Source organism: Bradysia coprophila, chromosome IV (assembly GCF_014529535.1).
Source record: "Bradysia coprophila strain Holo2 chromosome IV, BU_Bcop_v1, whole genome shotgun sequence".
Classification (NCBI taxonomy): Eukaryota; Metazoa; Arthropoda; class Insecta; order Diptera; family Sciaridae; genus Bradysia; species Bradysia coprophila.
The window spans coordinates 13,651,985-13,674,989 of NC_050738.1; the positions used below are offsets into that span (position 1 = coordinate 13,651,985).

At 33.0% G+C, this 23,005-nt stretch overlaps 1 protein-coding gene across 1 annotated transcript; it reads right to left on the reverse strand.

Annotated features, from left to right (window-relative positions):
* Positions 1-1,583: 1,583 nt before the first annotated feature.
* LOC119086062 (SH2 domain-containing protein 4A-like) lies at positions 1,584-17,804 on the reverse strand. The gene is made up of 3 exons (XM_037196638.1): positions 17,137-17,804; positions 2,089-3,371; positions 1,584-2,024 (listed from the first exon to the last, which is right to left on the reverse strand). Exons 2-3 carry the CDS (start codon positions 3,359-3,361, stop codon positions 1,909-1,911), a joined length of 1,389 nt encoding a protein of 462 aa, XP_037052533.1. The 5' UTR covers positions 3,362-3,371; positions 17,137-17,804; the 3' UTR covers positions 1,584-1,908.
* Between the last annotated feature and the right edge of the window lie 5,201 nt (positions 17,805-23,005).

Below are 23,005 nucleotides of genomic sequence, written 5' to 3' on the forward strand. Positions count from 1 at the left end.
GATTATAGTTTCTTTCGGGAACTTATTGCAGACGGGGATGCCTATATTTTTCAAAGCCTTATGTCCACTAATATTTATTAGAGTGAGAAAGGAACTCCAGCAGAAATGCGCCTGTTAATAAGTTGATTCCTGATCTGAAGGTATTTTGTGCGAGAAAAAACAAGACTTGAAGAATTAATTACAAGGTGATTTCGATTCCAGGGATGTTCAGGTCGTATTAAGAGTATTAGGGCGTACTTCGAGATTTTTTCAGAATTATTTAGAATTTTTTCAGAATTAAAATTCCCTAAAATGATCTCTAATCAGAAGTTGCAAAGTTCTGTTTTCATGTTTGTTTCATAGTTCTATTTCTGCTTGAATCTTCAACAATACCATTTTCTGTTCAGTTTTTATTGCATAGACCAGGAGCATACAAGTTTAAGTAATTATTTCAGACGCATCATGAACAGATTCACTATTAACGTTAGAAATTCGCAACGGACTAAATGCAACAGTCGAACTTACCCACAGCGCTAGGCTAAAAGCTGAAATTTGAACGTTAGAAGAAGAATATCAAAAGGGCCAGATTCGTTGTCAAAGTCAAAACAGAAACGCGTTAACGATAACAAAATTTGAACAATTCGTCCAAGTCAAGTTTTCCCTAAAGTGACCCAAAGACACCGTTTCGTCCCGCTAATTTCAAAAAATTCAAAGTTCAGCTTTATGATTCCCGTGATTGTAAAGTGAAAAACAAACATATTGGAGGATCTCATCAGGCACGACAACGTGTGAAACTTTTTGAAACTATGTGCGATCATAAGTTTTGTACTCTATTTACTATCCGATACAAAACACGTTTAGCCATCGGTGATGAAATTTCTTTTTCGTCAATGATTCGCTAAATGTGAACTTACTTCCTTCCTAACGCATAGAAAACCAAAATAGCGAAAATATTCTACCTTACTACGGAGGTAATAAGGCTCTTCTGCCCCTTAGGGAAGACCCTTAACCGTGCTCATAAGGCAAAACCCAATACAATACACGGAAAATAATTTGTTATCTCGTATCATGAAGAGTAAAAGTACCTCGGACTGAAGCCATTGGATAATTTTCTCATCTGGATACGAGATAGCAAATTACTTCCCTTGTAGCTAGTAATATCTTCAACTTTAACTATTCATTTTACGCCAATGACTTCATGTTGACAAAACTTGGTTTTTCTACTATGTGTGACTGAAGTCACATGAGGGTCTATTCTTGATAACTTGAATTACCGAATTTGCCTGATTTACGATTAAATTACCTGATTTACTGACAAAATTACTAAAAGGTAATTTCCGTAGTTTCATCGGTAAATCAGGTAAATTCAGTAATTCAAGTTATCAAGAATAGGCGCTGATTTACACTTAAAAATAAAAAACAAAATTTATGGAACAAGGATTTTCCGTTCTGGCTATACCATTAGGTCCCATCGTGGCCTTATGATGTTATGACGGACTGATAAGCGAACAGGCTTTTAGATTATTATTTTTAAGATTGCTGATAACGAGCTTCGCAGATATTACTCATCAAATTAAGCGATGGAGGAATGGAGTCTGCAATAGTCCATTTAAAAGTCAATTCTTTACAGATTTTTTTACTTTATTAATTTTTTAATCACAACGAATTAATAAGTGCTTTTGAATTTAAAATTACGTCCTCTGACTAATTGAAATGAATTGAACATTTTGTTCCGATCAATAATAATAAAAATATAACGAATTCATAGTACACATAGGTAAACATTACAAATTTAAAGTCAAGACATCCAAAAAATGGCGTTTATCAATAATCCTTTAAACTAAAAAAAATCGCTTTCATTATTACAAATGCAACATCAGTCGTTTTGTAAAAGGCTAGGTCATTCAATGACTGTTCGCAACACTCCTTCTATAATAAACCATCCAATATTTTAGGGCAATCACTGGTCTGAAGACGTGGCTCCAGCAAAAGTTCATTTCCGCTCATTGTAATTGGTACGTGAGCATGGTAAAAGATTAGGTCATCTGAAATGGTCAACATAAAAAGGAGTAAAAGAAAATAGAGAAATGCGTCGTCGAAACCACTTACTTAGACTTTTATGCGTTAGTTGATTAGCTCCCAGGAACTGGTATGTGCCACTAGAAGTATCCACCAGGTAATGCTTGCATCTGTCACCGTCTTTATACGAAATTGCGTAGCCCCAAATCTTTTCCGATACTCTAACTAGAAACGTTCCTCGTGGTTCGTCTGACAACAAGTCTTCTGCGTCTAATCTCGTCACCAATCCGTGAAACCACTGAAATGGTTTTCCGTCGTCGGAATTTATCCCACAACCTTTGGGGAACTCTTCGCCACGATACCATTTCAAGACAGCGTCTTGACTGGGAGGTTTCGAAATGTTTGAATCTAAGCTGGATGGTGGACTTGAGCTAACTAACGGTGAATTGTCATCGTTGGAAAATTCGTTCAATTGTTCAGTGGTCATAGATTTTCGATGCTCTTCTCTAGCACGTCGGGCAATTGCACGCATTTGGCATTCAGCTTCTTTTGATTTCTTTTCCTGTTCTTGCCAGAATTCTTCCTGCTTCCTTGCTGCTTCTTCGGCTTCCTTAACTGATTCCTGTTGCTTCTTCTGTATTCGTTTATAAATTTCATTTGTTTTCTCGTTAATAACACGCTTCTCCCATAGTGCAATCTTTGCGGAGACCTTTTGTGACGGCTTCTGCACTGAGTCTTTCAAATTCTCAACCTTATCTACGTTGTTGGTGCTGGATAGATTGTAATTCGGTATTCGACTGCTATACATACTTTGTGTAAAACTGTTTATCTTAGGCGTTGTCTTGCTGCTTATGTTATTCGTTTTCAGTCTATCGCGCAATTCGTCCACGGAACAGTAGATCTCCATATCGTCAATTTTCGGCGTGTCCAACTCCACATTGTCAATTTTATTTATCGAAGAATCCGAATCATAATCAATAATTTCGGAAAAATCTGAAAACTCAGCGACATACGACCGTCGATACTCTTTCGTTTCAATTTCAGCCAATTCTCGAGCTTCTCGTTTCGCTTCGTCTGCCAGAATTTCTTCAATCGTCTTATCGTCCGGATGCTCTCCCATTACCCACACCCAAACTTCACCGTCATCGCCGGTACGAAATGATACGGATCGTTTGTCGTTCGTTTTGTTCAATTTATTTTGCTCAATTGTTTCTAAATTTTGTTCGTACTTCTGGTCCCACAGTCTCCATCGTCTGATCTGCTCTTCGCGCATTTTGCAAAACAACGTTTGCTTTTGTGTTTCGTCTAATCCGGCCAGAATTTCTGGATCGATGTACATTTCACGTAGTATTTGTTTCAACATCTTGAACTCTCTGGAAAAGAAAAGAAACGCATCGTGAATATCAAATGAATTTTGTTGTGGCAATATACCTATCATATATGTTCAAGAATACGCATAAGATAAGTAACAATAAAAGAATGTAACTGAGACTAGGTGTGGTGTAAAAAATATCATTTTGGAAGAGGCAATGTTTTTTTTAACAATTTTAAAAATTAAAGTTCATTATTGTAAGAGTTGTACAAACACCTCCAGATCATATAAATCAGAGATTAAGATTGATAAAAATGGTTTGAAAAAGAAACTTATGAAATTGAAGGTATGGGCTCCCAAATACATTACCGATTGATTGGTAAAAGACGTGAGCAATCTTAGTTCTCCTAATCAATTAACAACAATCGTGTGAGTGAATATATGGTCGGCTGAAACAATTGTTATAATCCAAGGCTATAAATAAAATTTTATTTATTATAATCACGTTTTATTTATATACTTTGTTGGGCTATTGTGCGCCTGTACATTTTTGCTATAATTCAACTGTCTTTCGCTTTGTTACAACACAAACACATAAATTCAATAAAAATACGAATTTTATAAAATGGTACATTCAAAAACCAGTTCTTCAGAGCATGACTTGAATGACCGATTAAAGTATAATAAATAAATTTAATATTAAGTGCAAATCGTAGATGGTTCTTCCAATGTTCCGTACAAGTCTAAGCGATTGAAATTTATATTTAGTTATATGTTCTACCCAGGAGTCATTCTTATGGGTGTGGAGAATGTGTTCTTTTTTTTCTTCTTAGCATTTTGATGACATTGTATCATTAATTTGGTTTTTAAAAGCAACTAGTAAAGATATCTCTGCCGGTATGGATACATGTAAAAAAGCAATTCAAATAAATATACCGATTTGGTTGTACATTGTATGTTTACTCACAACTAAGGTATTTTTACCATTCGACTTTGTTTAACGGATATGCAATTAAACAGATTTCACGCCAAAACTGTACGCAAATAATGAGAGTCCAATGATACAAACTTTTTTGTTTCTAGATAATTTTTCAATTTTCGTCGTTTTTTGTTTCGAAATTTAAACTTGAAATATTCTGTATTGAAAGCAAATCATTTGCCCTACTTAAATGTGTGTTTTTTTTATTGTTATATTTTATAGTTATATTCCCACATCATTGATTAGTTCGACTATATATATGCAGTGCTTGTGTTTATTTATTTATTTAATGAATATGTTGAGCTGTTACAAATTTCTGTTCGCTGTTAACATTGGGGACAGAAGTTTCCACGTTGATCGTGAATGAAGTAATATAACGTATAATACAAGCAATGGAAACAGCAGTGTAGTCGCCTAGTTCCAGCTCTAAAGTAAATTCAACGAAACAATTTTAACAGACTGTGTCATGTCTGTTTGAAATGAATTGATGATGTAAAAGAATCGATTCAGATTTTAAATTCATCATTTACACAGAGGGGTCAGTTCAACCAAAGGCTTCCACTGGCGGCTATAACACCTGTTGTCGACAGCGACGACAAAAACAAATTCTGAGCTCTGGGTAGCATCGTTTAATATAGCAAGAAACATGTAAAGAGCCAGTTTATCAGGAACTGTTGAGAAAATTTAGATCAAACCAACCTAGAAACAACACACTTGAAATGAAATTTCCAAATAAGTATTTCACAACGCAGGCGAGAAAACGGTTATTTCCAGACCGCTGAAACGTCGCAGGCCTTTGCTATGAAAAACATTCTGTTAAAGAAATTAGGAAATTTCATTTTCTCGAGTGACTTTTGGTCTTCGCTATGATCTGGATATTTCCAACTTTTCTTTCCCTCAGTGAACAAATAACTATTTCTTATTCGTAACATAAAAACAAAACAGTCGTCAATCGACAATGAAAAATTATTTGAATTTTTTATCGTCAAATATATTTATTATTTTCACCTCTGCCTCACGTATAGATTGTAAATCAAACTAATATTTTATTCACCAATTTAAATATACAAATTGACAAATTATTTTATAGGTAGATATACCACTACCTTGCAATAATGAATGACAAAATCTACCAGTTCTATGTTTTTTTTGCTGTTTATTATTTTTTGTGTTATCTAACCACGTAATTTCTAATTTTGATTGCACAAACTGATTTGCTTTTTTTTAATTTTTAATTTTTCAACGGTTCAGAGACATGCAAGCTTACCAATAACAATATTATTTACCATTTAGAAGTGAGAAATATTAAATTGGCTATGGGCAATCCTAACAAAGTATTGCACCTCATTTTGCTAATTTATTTTGTGTAGGAAAGGTAGCCCTACCTTTGTCAATAAAATCCTGTTTTCTTTAAATTTAGAATTCGTACGACCACTATTTTAGACATAAAACAGCCGAATGGAAAGATAGTTTTATTTGCGTCCGATCAACGAAATGGTTTATTGAAATTAATTAAAACATAAAACCCCGTCCATGAGTAATGTTATGCGGCGGAATATAGATAATTTCTGGCGTGAACCTCTTTATATTATCTTGCAGTACAATTCGCTCAACTGTGGAATTTATACGATTGTGTTTTGCTGTTGGAACATTGTACAATCAGCACAGAGTGTATGTGTCACGATTGTAATCCTCTTATCATCAATGTTATCAATAATATTGTGTGGAAATGAAAAAAAAAAAACCTAAAGTAAATCACTACCTAGAAATTGTTGTAATGCTTCCTATAAAGTTAAACAGATACCGAGGTATCAATTCGAAACAATAGAAAACGAAAATTTCATAAGAACCGAACTGAAATGCAGTGAAATGATGGAAAAACTTCGATTCAATGACTGAAGCCCACATTGTATTACAGTAGAAATGAATGGGCACAGAAAAACGTTAAATTACGATATATATATATATATATATATATATATATATACGTGCACAATGTCTGCTCGTAGTTACAGTTTTTTTTTTCATTATTACAAATTGCGTTGATGCGAATTGCTAATGTCTAATAAAATTTCAATTTTTAAAGTGAAATCCACAAGCGATAATGTTACATTTTTATTGAGTTGAAAGCAATTGGATCCGTATTTAGAGTGTAGTCTTCACAAGTAGAGTTTTTACCCGGTTGATGTGGGCCTCCTTTATTGTCACCTATTTCTCGAAGGGAGATTCCTAACATTGCCCTTTACACGGACATTTGAGCCACTCTCAGCGTGTTCGTCAAAGTCATAGTTGTCGTGAGAAATTCTGTTCTATTATGTGCGGTACACTGGAAGCACACCTTTCTCAGACTGTTGTTCACCTTGATTTACACAATTTCAACACTTCAAAGAAACAATTCATTTTATGTTAAAGACACTTCAAATGTGAGACATTTCTACTATAGACATAAATTATTGATATAAGAGCAGGCACACCTCTAGAACCTCTTCTAATCAAGAACACGACATCATTTTCTTCCTTCAACAGAGATTGAATTCAAGAGGACCTTTTTTAACCATGGATGGATAAAATAGCCTTCTAGTTTTTCTTCTCTAGTTTCTAAAATTACAACTGTAACCTTCGCGTCCCCAGTTAAAATTAAAAAAAAAAAAAACAGTCCTTTGATTGTCGATGGGTAAATCTTTTACCATTCATCGTATAAGGACAACGAAAGTTGACAGACCTTAAGTATTTTCAATTCATTTGAACAAAAAACGCATTGCTTCTCATGAGAATTGTGAAAGGGAAATTACATGTAATTAACTGGAAGGTCTGCACAGTATTTTAGCTTGAAGAATTTCACTTAAATATCATTCTGTTTTAGTTTCATTTAAAAATTAAGTTTTTTTTTCGTAATTAGACACAATTACATATCCAATTGCATAAATTTTGTGGTTTTTATATATCCAAGAAAAGTTTTCAAGTTTATGGCTGTTCGTAATTAAATCGACAATAATTAGAAAAGTGCAGCATACGTTTGCGGTTTCAAAAAAGAAAAGAAAATAATTTTTTTGATGGTCCGTTGATTGTTGATACACTTCTTCTATGAAATCATTTGCATATTTAACATCATGTGTCTAGCAACAATTTATGTTTTCAGATTTGTGTATGCGAAGAAAATAAGATAACGGAGAGATGCATTAGTCACGGTCAATTGTTCCTTAAACATGACCTTCTTTAATTAATGACACGGATAAAGTTAATGTAAATCAATCAATGGTTTGCCTCTATATATGTATTATAATCGAAATGTTTTCTACGAACAGATTTTCGATTAATTTTAACATTGAAAAATAAAAATTCGCTACATAAAAGTATATACGCTTTACAGGTGAACACTGCAGTGTCATTGCGATAGAAATGAAATGTATAACGTTCAAGCGTATAAATTTGATTTGTGATGTGTGCACTCATTAATTTATTTTTGCTATTTTTCTTCTAATATTATTCCAGTAAACATTAGAGAAATCGATGATAATGACATATTGGAGAGACAATGAAATGTATATGGTTTGTGCAATTCAAATATTACCTTACTGTATACACATAATTGAATTCAATTGATGAAATAATTGTATATTGAACATAATAACGATACCGTTACCTTCTATTGATCAAATTTGGAGTTATTGTATGTCACGGATAGAAAAAACAACTAATTTCATGGGAATACCATTCATTCATTCCACTTGTCATAGAGTTCATTCCTAATTAACATTTTGTCGCCGAGGAAAAAAAACTAATTGATTCATTTTAACCATGGACGATTGTTTTTACAATGCGGAAACGGTTTTACCAGCTTCGATACCACACACATATATTTTGCTCTACTTGTGGATTAAATTTGTTCAAGAAAAAGTTACCTTCGGAACCCTCGGCATGTAAATTGGAGCTTTTTTTACTCGAACTCGCGAACAAGGTTAATTACCCAAAAAGCAATTTTTGTCACCTGTGCCATACAGTTATATAGGTTTCCTTTGAAGTTCTAAAATACCGAGACGTTGTCAAGCAGGGTCATACAATAAAGACATTCACAAATTTTTGATCCGCAAACTACCTACTCATTTCATCATAATTTTCTATGCAAACATCATTTAGAGTCCACCTTTTCTAAACCGAAGTTTAGGGGGTATTCTCCAGTAAAATATACTACGTTATGGTTCTGTGATTGTTTGTGTGGTTACATACCTCACCTTCGGCTTTGTCAAAAAAATACCTCTAAAGCAGCACGTAATGTACTGTTCGTAGTGAATGTACACGAAATTGTATCAGGTGCAGGGTTCATTTTAGGGGCATCGAATTCCCATGAATTTTCTACTCTTTCCGTCAAGTTTTATCTGTTTCTCTAAAATAACAGTAGATCGAAGTGCTTCCGTTGTTTTTATGGCCCTTTTAGTTGCTTTTTTTATTTTTTGAACTAAACGTCAGGATAAACCAGAAACCAGGAATTTTCGGGAATTTAATTCCCTAAAATAGACCCTGCTTCAGATGTGTTAAGCCATTGTAGTCTAAATATGTACGCCTAGATTTATCATAAAATAAAACTTAGATCTCTTTTCAAACAAATAAATGATCTTATATTAAATGTTCTTTAAACTAATCGAATCTGTTGCATCCGATGGCGTATTAATTGTATAGTTTTATTACACAACAACGGGTGTTATGACAAGAGAATAGACATAAACATAAACCATATGTGGAGACATACTTTTGACATGATATTATACATAAGCTAGCATGGTTATTGGTTCTTAAAATGTGGCGTCTTCTTTAGTCAAACAAAAACGAATATTAAAGAGACGGTCAAAGTAGTTAGACTTATGATCAAGAAAGAAAATGCCTTGGCAACTTCAGACTTTTGAATGTGGCTTGTTATCTGTTATCGATAGCGTTGACAAAAATAAGCAATAAGGACTAACAAGTTTTAACTCATATAGCAAAATTGTTGCTGCAACCAATGAAGTAGTAGATTTCGGACAAAGTACTATGCAGTACTTTACACAAAAATTAGTAGCAGAGTTAATGATTGAGTTGCAATACGTCTTTTCCAAGAGGTTAAAAGAAGTTCGATAAACGATTTGAGTTATTGGAAATATGTTTCCTCTACAACGTGTCCTAATGTAAACTGAGACGCAGAGACTAAATTTGATTGATTTTAACGTATAGAACATAAAAATGTCTGTAAAAGAAACCAGAAACATTGATATGCATGAACAACAGTTTACTTTTTGTTTTTCATTTATGTAAATATTAAAACGAAACTTGTGTGTGTTTACTCAATTTAAAACTGATTTTTTTTTCACTGTACAAAATTACAAATAGGAAAAATGGTAACTGTAGTGTATATGAAACAGCCAAAGTAAAAATCACCACGAAAATATTATACCTCGTGAAAATTGGTGAAGGTACATTAATCGAAATGGTATCATAAAATCTCTAGTTTCAATGTTTGGATTAAAATAAATTCGTTTTTTACACGTCCGTGGAAAATTTTAATGCACGCATGTGGATCACCCATCATTTATGTATATATGCAATGCAATGTACAGTATACATTATCGCGGAGTTTATTTTCGATTTATTTTTATTTTAAGTACATAATGCACGGCATTCTGTTTATTACAGAAAAAATGTGGTTAATATCAAACTAAATACAGCTTCTTAACTGCACCTTTTATGTGATGTATTGATGCATAACAGTCACACAATCCATAAATATAAAGTTAATTGATGCAGTAAATAATGAAAATCTTGAAGAAGTGAACAAAGATTGAAATGACTATAAGTGGAGAATTTTTTTTTCGTTCATACAATGCCGGGGAAGTGATTATCGGTATACTTTAACATATATATAAAATTGTTTGCCTATTGCAACCTTCAACCGAATAAAAAAAAAGTTATTTGTTTAGGAAATTCTTTGTTTTCTATATTATGTTTACCCGCATGTCTATTGATTTGTGCAATTACTCATAAAAAGATTCACTGAACAAACAAGAAGAATAAAATGGAAACACACAACTTCAACAAAAGAATTAATAATAAAAAATATAAATAAACAGGGAGCTGTACTACACAGTCACTCAATCTGGTATGCTTCCAAGTGAAAAATTCCTCGAACGTCTAGCATTGTGTAACCATAATAGTTTTGATTTTCTTGTATTGACTGGTTAGTTTACACGAAGCCATACCGTTTTAGAATAAATAGCAAAGAGGAAAAAAAGAGATTTGGTGACCTTACTCCGAACAATATATGATTTTGCAGAGACTCGATACCTGACGGCCATACCTCTGATTTTTTTCAAACATTGTTTGATTGTTTCCGAAAAATTCAAAACATTGCTAAGATATAGCTAATTTCACACCTGTCTGCATATGAATGAAATATAATTGCCGTAAATGTAGTAATATTATTCTTATTATGTTGTTTCAGAAAATTTAATTAGTGATATCGCATGAATTATTTTCAAGCTGAAGTAATTGTAATTGTTGTAAGTCTTCTTCCTGAATGAAATTGATTACGTTTTCAAAGCATTTTACTCTACTTTTACGAACACACATCGGAAACCGAGCTAATCAATGCAGACTGCATTTACACTTAGAGATTGTCAAATTTGCGAGCAATTAGCCGCGGCTGGTTTTCATATGGACTATATTTCTCAATCTCTTATACACAATTTTAGTAAAGTGAAGAAAGTCAATTGGTGAATAAATTCGACATTGGTAAGTGTAAATACAAAGTTGTGGTTCCATTTTAATTCCAAAAGAATTAATTTAATTACTTTGCACATCAATTGAGGTAAATACTATCTATTTGATTTAAGAAGTTAATATTGGGAACCACTGAGGTACTCACCTCAATAGTTGATTGGTTTCGTGGATCGTGTTGCAAAAATTAAACTACGTTTATTTACGCAATATTTCGTGCAGTGTTTGGCTCTCCTACAGTATTTATCATCAATTAAAACTATTGTACTACAGCCGAAGAAGCACAACCAGGACCGTATTTTTTTAAATTGAGGAATAGTTAGAGAGTAGAATCGTTCCAACTTAGTTTGACGTTCCCAGACGAAAGCGAGATGTTTTTGACTCTTTAGAAAATAGGTGGCTATTCTTCACCACAGAACCTTATCAAAAAGTCGGCTGGAAATGGTTGCTTTAAATATTGAATCGAAATTCTGTTTGTTACAAAATAATTAATTGAATAAACGTTGAGCGAACTGCTAATGTTTTTCTATGTATCCAGAAGAAAAAGGTTTTTTTAAAACCATTTCGTACCACAAGTAATATATCGAACAACTGAAGAAGACTACCGCTGATGATGAGGTGTCCTTCACATTAAAATCAACCAAGTTGCAAAAAGATGAAACGATAAATGAAGAGGCTTCGAAAAACACAATAAATACAATCACAACACGAAGGTAGTTTTCATTATCATGCATTGAGGACGTTCAATAGATGTAATTTAGTGTAAAAGAGATGAGCGAAAAATTGGCTTTGCGTTGTTAAATTAGCTTCGTGTTGTACATCTCCTTACATATTAAATTTATGCAGCTGAGCTGCTAAGCACTACATTAACTTTAACAAAACCACGGACTTGGTTATAAATTAATGAGCAAATTATAAATTAAAATTAAAACCGTGATATAGTTCTTTGTAAACACAAAGAAAAAAAAAACCGTTCAACATTTTTTTATGTAAATGAACTGAGAATTTTTCAAGGTCTACATTAGACAATACACAATTCATTTTAAGTGTATCATTTCGTTGCATATAGGTAGAACAGACACATTAGATGAACAAGTTGCATATCGACCTACCAAATATGTGATTCAGATCAGACTGAATGAACCATAAGGTTTCGAGTTACAAATGGTTTCATTAAACATTTTTCCTAATTTTTGAGTAATAATTTCGGAGTCATAATTTCGGAATCCTAATTTCGGTGTACTAATTCCTCCGTATCAAGGAGATTGCGATTTTCATTTACATTGAAATTTCAGCACGAATTTGCTTCAGCTGTTTTTTTAGCTGATCCATACTTACTATCAAAACTGTTTGTATCTGTACTTCTTATTTACATGATTGATGCTGCAACACTCACGTGCGTGTAAAGCCGTGTAAAGATGTATTAAAACAGTTTTGATTGTATGTGTAGATCAGCTGAAAAACAGCTAAAGCAAATCAATGCTGAAATTCCACTGCCTCTAACTGTATAATTATAAGTAGTTGACGGCGTCAACTTGACGACGCTTAACTTGAGAGTTATGAGTTGGATTTCTCTTTACTTGTATAAAGAATTTACTAAGAATTTTCAAGTCTAAATAACGTGGAAATTGTCATCTCCCTATTATCGCTGCAAATAAGAGCTTCTCTAGCAGTGTCTTATTAAATTTTACAGGCGACGGTAAATATCATTAGGACTGTTATCCAATCTACTACTTCATTCGATGTAAGTACTTTTACAACATGAAATAGAATCTTTCAACTAATTTCTCACTTGTTTTAACACGTATTTTGCTGTACTATACAAGGCTATAGCTAAAGATCATTGTTTATATCTGTCGACGTTGTCGGTAACAGCATATACCGTGTAGCCGTTCGTAAAAAGTAATAAATTATTATCGTGAAATTAAAAGCACTGAGTTCGTTTCAACTCATTAGTGATTGATATTTTTCACGAGCAGAATGCAGTAATTCCACCTTTCTCAATTTTCTACTTTCGGTAAATTTTCACCTTACTGCTGATTCACCTTACTGCAGATTACTGCAGATTAGTGATCTTGAGATTGATAAACATATTGATTTTCGAAGGAAAATGATAACACGAAAGAGTATTCTTCATCGGTTCTTTTTCAATGAAAAAGTGGATTAGATTTCAATTATTTTCAGTTGGACGTCTGAAGATGCAATATATTGTGTTTTATGATTTTTGTAAGTAATTTCTTCCAGTCGTAATTGTAACGGTGTATACCATAAAATAATCTAATTGAAAGAAATCCACCGATCTTTTCATACAAAATTGTTTCGATTATTGTTTTCATGATGTGGTTAATATAATGTATGTCTAGTAAATATCTACAGCTGAACCGATGCTCGTTACTATTCAAAATGTGTATCATTGTGCGATGTAATATACGTATGAATACGTGCAGTTTTTTTTTATGACTCGACTCCTAAAAAGATAATACAAAATGGAAATTAGTTTTTTTTTATGAATGTGCTTTGTTAAGCACAGATCAGTTCATTGGTTGATAAAATGAGATCGCTATTTTACTGTCTGTATCATTCATTATTCAATTTTCAATTATTTATAGTTGAAGAAAATTATTAGAAATCTGATTTCAGAGATGCGGGATTTCCGATGTTTATCGACTAAATAATTTGCCGATTAAATTGGCTCTTCTGTTCCTGAACATATTATAACGAAAATGTTCTCGCAGCGAATTCAAGTTTGCGCTTCAAAAGTCTCAACGGTCTCAAATGAACTAAAAAATATTTTTAGTGTTAATGAGTGCATTTAACAGACAATAGAATTAATTTTGTATACTTTTGAATTTATTGTCGTCTCGTCGGCACGTCTGTTTTTATGCAAATATTGTTTGCTCTGAGAAAATGCGTTTAACTCAACGGAATAATAGTAATCCCAATATTTGTAGTAATTCTAGTAATTCTAAAAATATTTACATGATGCACAACGTGATCAACAGCCAGACCGATAACAGTAACGATAAACATTCCTGCAGACGCCAAGACTTATTTCATTTAATGTATTATAACTAAACTGCATCGCAACGTTTTCCTCGTTTTTTTTTTAAGTTTGTGTTTGCAGTGAAGATAAATGATTCATTCTTTCCGCTGAAAATGTGGTGTTTTATTAATAAAATATTTTGTTGACTGTTGGTCGTGATGAATGTGTGTAGAGCTGTTGTATGGAAATCGTTTGTGATTGTCTGTGTGTTATGGGTCTGACAAATTTATGGTACCAGTAATATCGCTATGACTAAAACGATAATATTACCATACCATACACACGCTCGATTTTTCGGCACACAGCATAAACGTAACATTTAACCTACTCACTGTTTTGCATATAAATCGAATGAATATTTCAATATTTATGAGTGACCACCAAATAACAATCGTTAAAATGCTCCATCAAGAGAAATGTTGTAAAAAATGAGGATTAGATCAAGAAATGTTTTTTTATTACTTTTTTGGAAACTGCTACCGTAACTTCGTATAATCATTTAATCTGTTAGTTCTTTTATTAAAACTGATCACAAACCACAAAAGGCTTGATACCAAATCTTTTACTTCATTTGTTTTAACATACTGTTAAACGTATAGCGACTGACTAGTCTTTGTCTTATATTAACAAGACTAGTCAGTCGTTGTCTATAGAAAATGATTAACCGTATCTTCTAAAAGCGGTGCCTTAGCGGCTAGCAATCTAAGTATAATTAAAAATGTAAACAAACTAATTTCCGAAAATATTGTTTAGTTTTTAATTTACACTAATTTCGACCTCGACGCAAACATTATAAAGATAATTTCGGTAATTCTGTAAATAGCATACTACTTAACCTTCCCCTTGTTGACAGGTTTGTGATAAGTACTGTTAAAACATTGTATACCTACTTCTACTATGCATTGCGTACTTTTAATTAGCAAAAGTTAAACAACAAAAAACCGGAATTTTATTGGTTTCTAGGTATTTCATGTTTATGCTGATAATAAAAACCAGTAAAAAAGGATTGTATTTTGGAAAACGTTATTCTATAATTGAAACCATCACGAAGGAACTTGAAGGTTTTCCACAGAAACAATTTGTCGGAACCCCTATGTGCTTAAATGTTTTCAAATTATGCACACTGCACAGTACACTATAGCTAATTAAACACGACTATTAAAACGAGATCTGTAAATCATTTTCTTAATTTTCTACGAGACATTTTAATTTGCATTTGTGTTAATAAAACGCAATACAAATTCATGATTGCGACATATTTCATTTTTCCAAGAGAAACATATGATTCAAAAATAATAGCAATAACAAATAGAAAATCCATTAATTGTCAACGATCAAAGATTGGAATGTCATCGTCAAAATTAAATCAGTTGACTCATCGTTGTGCTAAGATAATTTTTAATCGCTATCTATCGGTGTCTTGTGATTATTTTGCCGATGATATTAATTCGACAGTCTGTTTCAAAACAAAAATGAGTAGTCAGACTGGTTTTGAGTTCATCTCAGTCTAGCTATAAGAAATAAGCGATGTCATTAGTTTGCTTTTAAGTTAAAATTAACGAAATAAAAGATCTCGTTTGCGACACAAAAGAAGCAATAGATTTAATAATTCAACAAAGCATTGTTTGAAATGTACCCTGCTGCATTCTTGGAGTTTTAAATTATATTTTATTATTGTAGTCGTATCCATTGCCCTATTGATTATTGTCGCAATGACACGAGAGGTCAAGGTCAACGAACAAGAAGCCAATTCCACAAATCCATATCACTTGTCCCATCAGAGAAATAAAAGATGCAACTTAACATCAATAGATAAGATCTCTGCACCGCATGAAATAAAATTAAATCTCGCGTTGTGAGTAAAATCAATTTCGAATTAATGACCACCATAAATGTTTAGAAAACTGTGTCTTTTCAACGGAATAGTCGAACTCATAAAACAGAGTAGAGATCAATACACAGCCTATGTGAAAATCAGTTTCAAAAACATAAAATATCTTGACTTTTGTTTAAAGTTTATGGTCTAAGAATCACATCGTTTGATAACGAACGCCTATTTCATCTGTTAACGACATTGACAATAAAAATAAAAGATGACCTCTCATGGCAAGTACCCCCATAAAATTGAATTCACAATTTAAAATTTGTCTCAGTTGTTGAAAATACTGCTATCAAAAAGAGGTTGAAGCATTTTATCTTGCCGTCTATTAAAGGTTAAAAAATTATTTTATTGGACGAATCATCGTGATTTATTCTTTTATTTTTCATTTATTTAGCTACAGTCAAAGGCAGTCAATTTTCATCATAAATTTGCTTCAGCTGTTTTTCAGCTGATCCACACATACAATCAAAACAGGTTTTCCTTGTTCATACGGTTGAAGCTGCTTCACGCACGCGCACGATAGTGGTAAAACCGTATAAAGACGTATAAACGGTTGTGATTGTTTATATGGATCAGCTGAAAAACAGCTGAAGCTAATTTATGCTGAAAATTGACTGCCTTTGACTGTATTGCGCGCCAACTTGAGAAATCGAATAGCTTCTAAGCCTTTCTTGTTTAGGTGATAAAGAAGGAAGGCTTCAGCCTTAGCAATGGATTATGCAAATCGAAATCTTGCAAGCGATTGAAGCTGTAATTTTTTCACGTTGATGCGATTCCTTTTTTTTAAGTAAAAATTCTTAAAAAATTCATAAAAAATTTTTAAAAAAAATCAGGAGTTTTTACAAGAGTTTTATGAAATTTTAATAATTATATTCCAATAACAGATGGAATTTCAATTGCAAGAAAAGTTAATGAAATTTAAATAAAAAACTTGAAGAAATTTCGAAACTATTTTGACCATTATTAGAGGTTCTCAAACGATCTGCCATACTAACCATCCTGTGTATTATACCAACATAGGTATGAGAATAAATGTTCGTGAAGATCATTAATATTATCTCTCTAAAATATCGACTTGTATAGAGGATGGTCAATTAACAACTCCCTCGTTCGAACTAAGGAGGTCAAAAAATTTAGCCAATTAACAAAATGGAAAAAATGGTATAATAAAAACTTACATAAAATTATGAATAATTTATTCCAAATTTAGATTACGTTCCAACTGCTGCGTTGTATAAACAAACTTTTTTTTTCTTCTTAAAACAGAATCTTGTTTAGCACCTTTCAAATTTGCAAACAAGCCATTCTTGGATCAATGTTAGTTAAACACAAAACTCGAAATTATTATATCTTACAATCACAAAAATGTTTTGAGCACAATCACATAATTTTTGCGAGTCCTATTGAACCAAATTTGCAATTTATTTAATTTATACAACGTGTGTGATAGATTAAAATTGGTAAAATTGATAAAAGTTCTGTTAGTTCCTCGGTTCTGCTTTATTAATTTAGGACTTTCACGTTTCTTTCATATAATTTTTTATAAACCAGATAAAATGTAATATGAAGGCACCAATGTTTAAAGTCATAAAAAAACTTCAATAATCTTCAAAGAATCGTCACTGAACAAACATATACAATTCAAAATCTGATTCAACAAATAAAATGATTTCTTATCATATTGTCGATATCTAATTTGTAATGTCACTAAAAAAAATAATTTTCCAATGAAACACCCGGATTAATACAAAGAACTTATTTTTTTTTTTCATTTACTTTGAATGCCGGATTCAAAATTCAAACGATGTTAATTGAACGCATGTGTTGAGTATACTGGTTTAAAATAAGCTAAAAATGTTTCCACAAACCAAACTGCACACAGAAAAAATAAATAAAATACGAAAAAGCAAACCAAAAAGAGAAATGACGTTGTGGAAGCATAGTAACATAAAATATTCGATAGAGACGAATGGATAATCGTATACTGTTTATGGGCTTCGATTAACGTTGGTCGATGAGGGACAGCCAGTTGAATATGGTTAAGTGATTGACTTCACTTACAGCGCTGGAATGTGAATCGGCAGCGCTTGTTTAACTTTTTTCAATTCAATAATATATACATTGGGTTTCAGTTGATTGGAGAGTGAATTCGAGAGTAATAGCAAAGCAAAAAAAACTGTCTTTTGATTGTATTTGTGGTGAACTTTTCGTTTTCATAGTTGACATAGTTTAAGATATATGAAGCGTTCTTATGAACTCATTTTTTGTATACCTACAAATGAGTCTCCACATTACATCCATGGAGAAAACAAATTCACCAGTATTAAGTTTAAACTTAAAATAGGCCGAATTTAGAGAGGTTATAACATTCGCAGAATACATTGCGCAAGAGCATTTGATTTGGTGTTTTTTTTTTCAGCGATAAAATTTGTTCTTAGACATGTTCTTGTAACTCTTCCTTAACTTATTTTTATAGTAAATTGCATGCAATTGTAAGGCTTAGTCACCCATATTCAGGGCTGGACTGGCCCGAAAAGCCCTTCGGTGCTACATATAACACGAAAGCCCAAAAATTAAAAATTTTCATACAAAATTCCAAAAGGCCATTGTAGAATTGCCCGGATTCACAGTATTGTCAGTTCGAACCTATTACGATCGATAGAACTGACTTGACAATTGTTAACTAACTGTTCATTTACGATTAGGAAAAACCCTATGAACTATGCCAGACGTACAACTATACAGAGAGGATACAAGATTGAGATCAGAAGTAGAGATGATAGGGTCGGTCGATTTTTAAAAAATTTCAAGTCGTGCTTCTGGACCCAGCTGATCCAACTCGGCTTAGTCCCACGATAATTTTAGGAGCAATTTTTTTTTTAATTTTCTATGCTGCTCAAGATGTTTTCTTAGAAAAATTTTGAGTTTCAGAAAGTGTCGGTACTCCTAATCAACAGATTGCGTGAATTAAGGTTAAAGGAATACCCGAAACCAAAAAATCTATCAAAACCAAGTTTTCCGGAGTAAAAGAAATTCATGGAAGTCGTTTTTTCAGACTTTTTAGACCCGTACGAAGTACTGGGGTCTTATAGGTTTACGCATACGTTTGTAACACGTCGAATTGGACTCCCTGAGTAAGGAGAAACCTATTGTGGTTGTCTAGAGATGCCAAATCCGCGAAAAAAAAAAAATGTCCGTCTGTCCGTCTGTCCGTCTGTCTGTCTGCACGATAACTTGAGTAAAACGCATCCGATTTTGAGTTTGGTAATGTCAAAAGACAGGCTAAGTTCGAAGATGAGTGATTTTGGATCGACCCCTCCCGAGCTGTGGCCCAATAAGTGCTTTACGGTTTTTCGAAGATATCTCCGGACATTTAAACGTTAAACTTGCAAGTGATACGTCAAATAAAAGGTATTTACAATACCGATCGACAAAAAAAAAGTTTATGGAAATCGGATGACCGACTCGTGAGTTAGACCCCTTGGTGTGGAACAGGCACAGGGCGGCAAGCAGTTTTTGCTTGTAGGTCGGCCACATTTGAACATATTTCGTTGTTTTAGCTTTATTAGATAGGTATTGACCGTACCAATCAGGGAAAAAAAACTTTTATGAAATTATGTTCTCCGGAGCGTGAGCTAGGTCTCTTGGAGTGAGCTCTTATCTGGCTACTCGGAAGTACAGTGAACGTGGTGTATTTTGACAATATCTCGAGTAAATTTTGACCGAATTTCATGAATTTTTTTTTGTTTGAAAGGTATTAACGAATGTAAAGCGTCGGTACTATTTCCGGTCTCCTAACAAAATGGCTGCCGGCGGCCATATTGGATTTTAGTAAAATAGAAATATCTTGGGAAAAATGATACTTAGAGAGTTTGTGTTAACATGGAAATAATTTGTTATGTGTGTGGGGTTTCAGGGATTCCATATACGGACATCTATATATACCTATATACAGCTATATTGAGCTATATACAGGCATATAGAGCTATATAATAGCATATATTTATCTGTGAAATGTTTATTTATAGTGAAATATAGTTAAATATAGCGGTATATAGCTGTTTAAATAGGAATTTATGAAATTTGTCTTCGTACGGGGCTGTCTATATTGCCTCCGGCAATTTAGTTGTATATGATAACAAGGCAAAGAGTGGATAATGTAAGTGATTTTAAAGGAAGAATAGTTTTTCAGCAGAGAAGAAAATGAAGTAAGAGAAATGAAGAGTTTCACAGTAAAGGCTTTTGATACGAATAGGTGTTTCGTACGGGTTGGCGTTAGCTATGTTTTAACTTTGATACTATTAAATCAGAAGCAAATGTAGTTAATTTTTTGAGAAATTTGGCTCATTTTCAAGGGAAATAAAGAGTGATTCTTGAACACAAAAGTTTTTACTGTCGGTAACTTACTGTCGGTGGGACTTGCGCAAGTCTAAAACACTATTATTTTGTGATTGAAAAAAATGTTTGTCTAAAACAATAAGTAAAAGATGACTACCACTTCAAAACACCATGCACAGTTTACATATATTGTGTTCACACATGAGTATGACCTTTCCCGTTAGAATTGAAGTTTTGAGGTTCTTTCTTCGTCCGAACAAACCCTTACCTTTCTTTTCAGCGTCAATTCTAACGGGAAAGGTCATATTCATGTGTGAACACAATTTGATTTTGAAGAAAAAGAAGTAATAGACTCGACATCTCTCAGATTTTCTCAGTAAACGAGATAAAATTGAATCTTAGTGTCATAAATTGAACTGTCGTATAACTTAAACCCAAGGCTGTATACTTTGGGGTATACAGCCTTGACTTAAACCAAGAGTAAGTAGGTACGTCAATTTTATCTTGTTTACCGAAAAAAATCTGATAGATGCCGAGTCTATTGCTTCATTTTTTTTCCAAAATATACCATCAGATTGAAATTTAATTTCAATTTTTTAGTTTTATGACAAGAATTTTGATATAAGACCGATTAAGTCAGTGCTCATCTCTACTTCTGATCTCAATCTTGTATTATTAAAAATACCAGATTTGACTATACATAGCGCGAGTTAAGGTCCGGGCTCGACTGTCGTGTCGTGTCAGGCATACGCATAGTTCATAGGTTTTTTTTCCTAATAGGTCTCTAAGAAAAAACAAGATTCTGACCGTCACATGTATTTACCAGAGTCAAGCTTTTTCACAAGAAATAGCGCGAAAAAGATGAAGTACTGAAAAAAGATTGTGGCATCTCTACAGGCCAACCAAAGGTTCCTACAATGGACTCAGACTCTTGAGCATAACTCTTTTTTCGTAAGTTCTCCCATACACAAAGGTTATTCTTATTCTCATAAAGCGAAATATTTATGAAACACAGAATGTAATGCAATATTAGCTTCGTGTGCGGTTTAGCATTGTTTTTAACCATATTTTTAATAAGGAAAATGAAGAGAAAAAACTCACTGAGGTCTGAAGGTCGCTACATCGACATATCTTTTATATTTCACAGTTGTTTGATTGATAACACTTCACTGTTGGAGGTAATACACATGGCATACATGTAAATTAAAAAGCATCTTGTAAAAGTAGGTTGAAATTATTGTAGTTTTTGTCTTGTAATATAATCGTTCTGCAAAATGTTAATGTATAGGAATAAAATCATAAAAAATGCTTAGTTTTCTCTTACTCGAGTTAATTACGAATGTGTAACGTAATATGGAATATTTTTGTCCATCCTAAATATTTCACAACACCGAACAACACCGAAATAGAAACGGCTAATCATCTGTTATCGATAGCAACGACAAAAATGACCACTGATCTCCGCCTAATGTCTAAGGTCTTAAATAGCGATATGTATGTTGAGCTGGAAGATTTGGACCAAGCAATACGTTATTTAAATGGAGTAACAGACTTAATGATTACATCGTGATACGTCTGCCGTTTTATTGTGATTTTCTCGATTCATATCTACTTCACTGATGCAAACTGATTATCCTCACGATATAACACGCCAAGTATACCATACCAGGAAATCTAAATTAATAGCTTAGTAGGTAAATTCAAAATTATGGAATGCATGCCGTGTATTTAGCGGTGATCATTTATATAGAGTAAATTAATAATTTTTTCATTTGAGTGAAAGTATTTTTTTAATTGTATTTCATTTATCATTTTACTTGGTAACGACGAACACTGTATGTCTTATTGAGTCATTAATATTAATAGGAAAATATTTAATTCACCCTTTTACTTATAAGTGAATTCCGATACATTACTGGTGTTGTAAGAATACAAACTCTCACTATAAGAAGTTGACATCGTCAAGCCTTTCCAATATAAAAGTGTTCGATACTCTATAGCAATGTATATTTCCATTATAATGTTATACGGGCATCGTGACTAAGTAGAACATGCACAAACCTTATGGGACGAGAGTAGAACTGACACAACGTTAGTACAAAGAAATGTTATTAACATATGTAATATCTTGTTCGAACAACCCACGTGCAAAATCTGAATTTCTCAAATCTAAATGGAGCCACAGAGAAATTTTGATCAACTCAGAAATGTCTTAACCTGTTCTTTCAGACCGCTTTGATTTTTCACACAATTTGCAATGAGTACGTCTAACAAATTTGACGTCACCTTGAAGACACTCACGAAGATAAAGTTCGGAAATAGCAGGTTAAGACACATAACCTGGCCTTAACAAAATTTGTCTATTTGTCAAAATTTATGTTTTGGCCTTCGTAAATGTCTCAACCTGTCCTTTCAGAACCTTGTACGAAGGCAGTTGGCATCAAATTTGTTAACGTACTAATGTATACTGTGTGAAAAGACACTTTTCAAGAAGGCTTTGAAACACAAATATTGATATCTTAGACGGGTTTTGTTTAGCACACTCATTGCATATAGACTGTTATGATCAGAGCGAGAAAACCAAAGACTAGTTATTATAACTTGCCTTGGGGTACTTGTCAAAGTATTTGCTTCTCTTTCAACGTGGTACGTTGAGAGCGAAAGGACAGAAGACCAGTTTATTTTAACTTGCCTTGGGGTACTTGTCAA

Excerpts from the sequence above, each read along its gene's own strand:
- LOC119086062 (XM_037196638.1), bottom strand. The coding sequence starts at position 3,361 with ATGTTGAAACAAATACTACGTGAAATGTACATCGATCCAGAAATTCTG. Across the intron at positions 2,025-2,088 it reads ACTAACGCATAAAAGTCTAA|ATGACCTAATCTTTTACCAT; the intron begins GTAAGTGGTTTC and ends TGACCATTTCAG.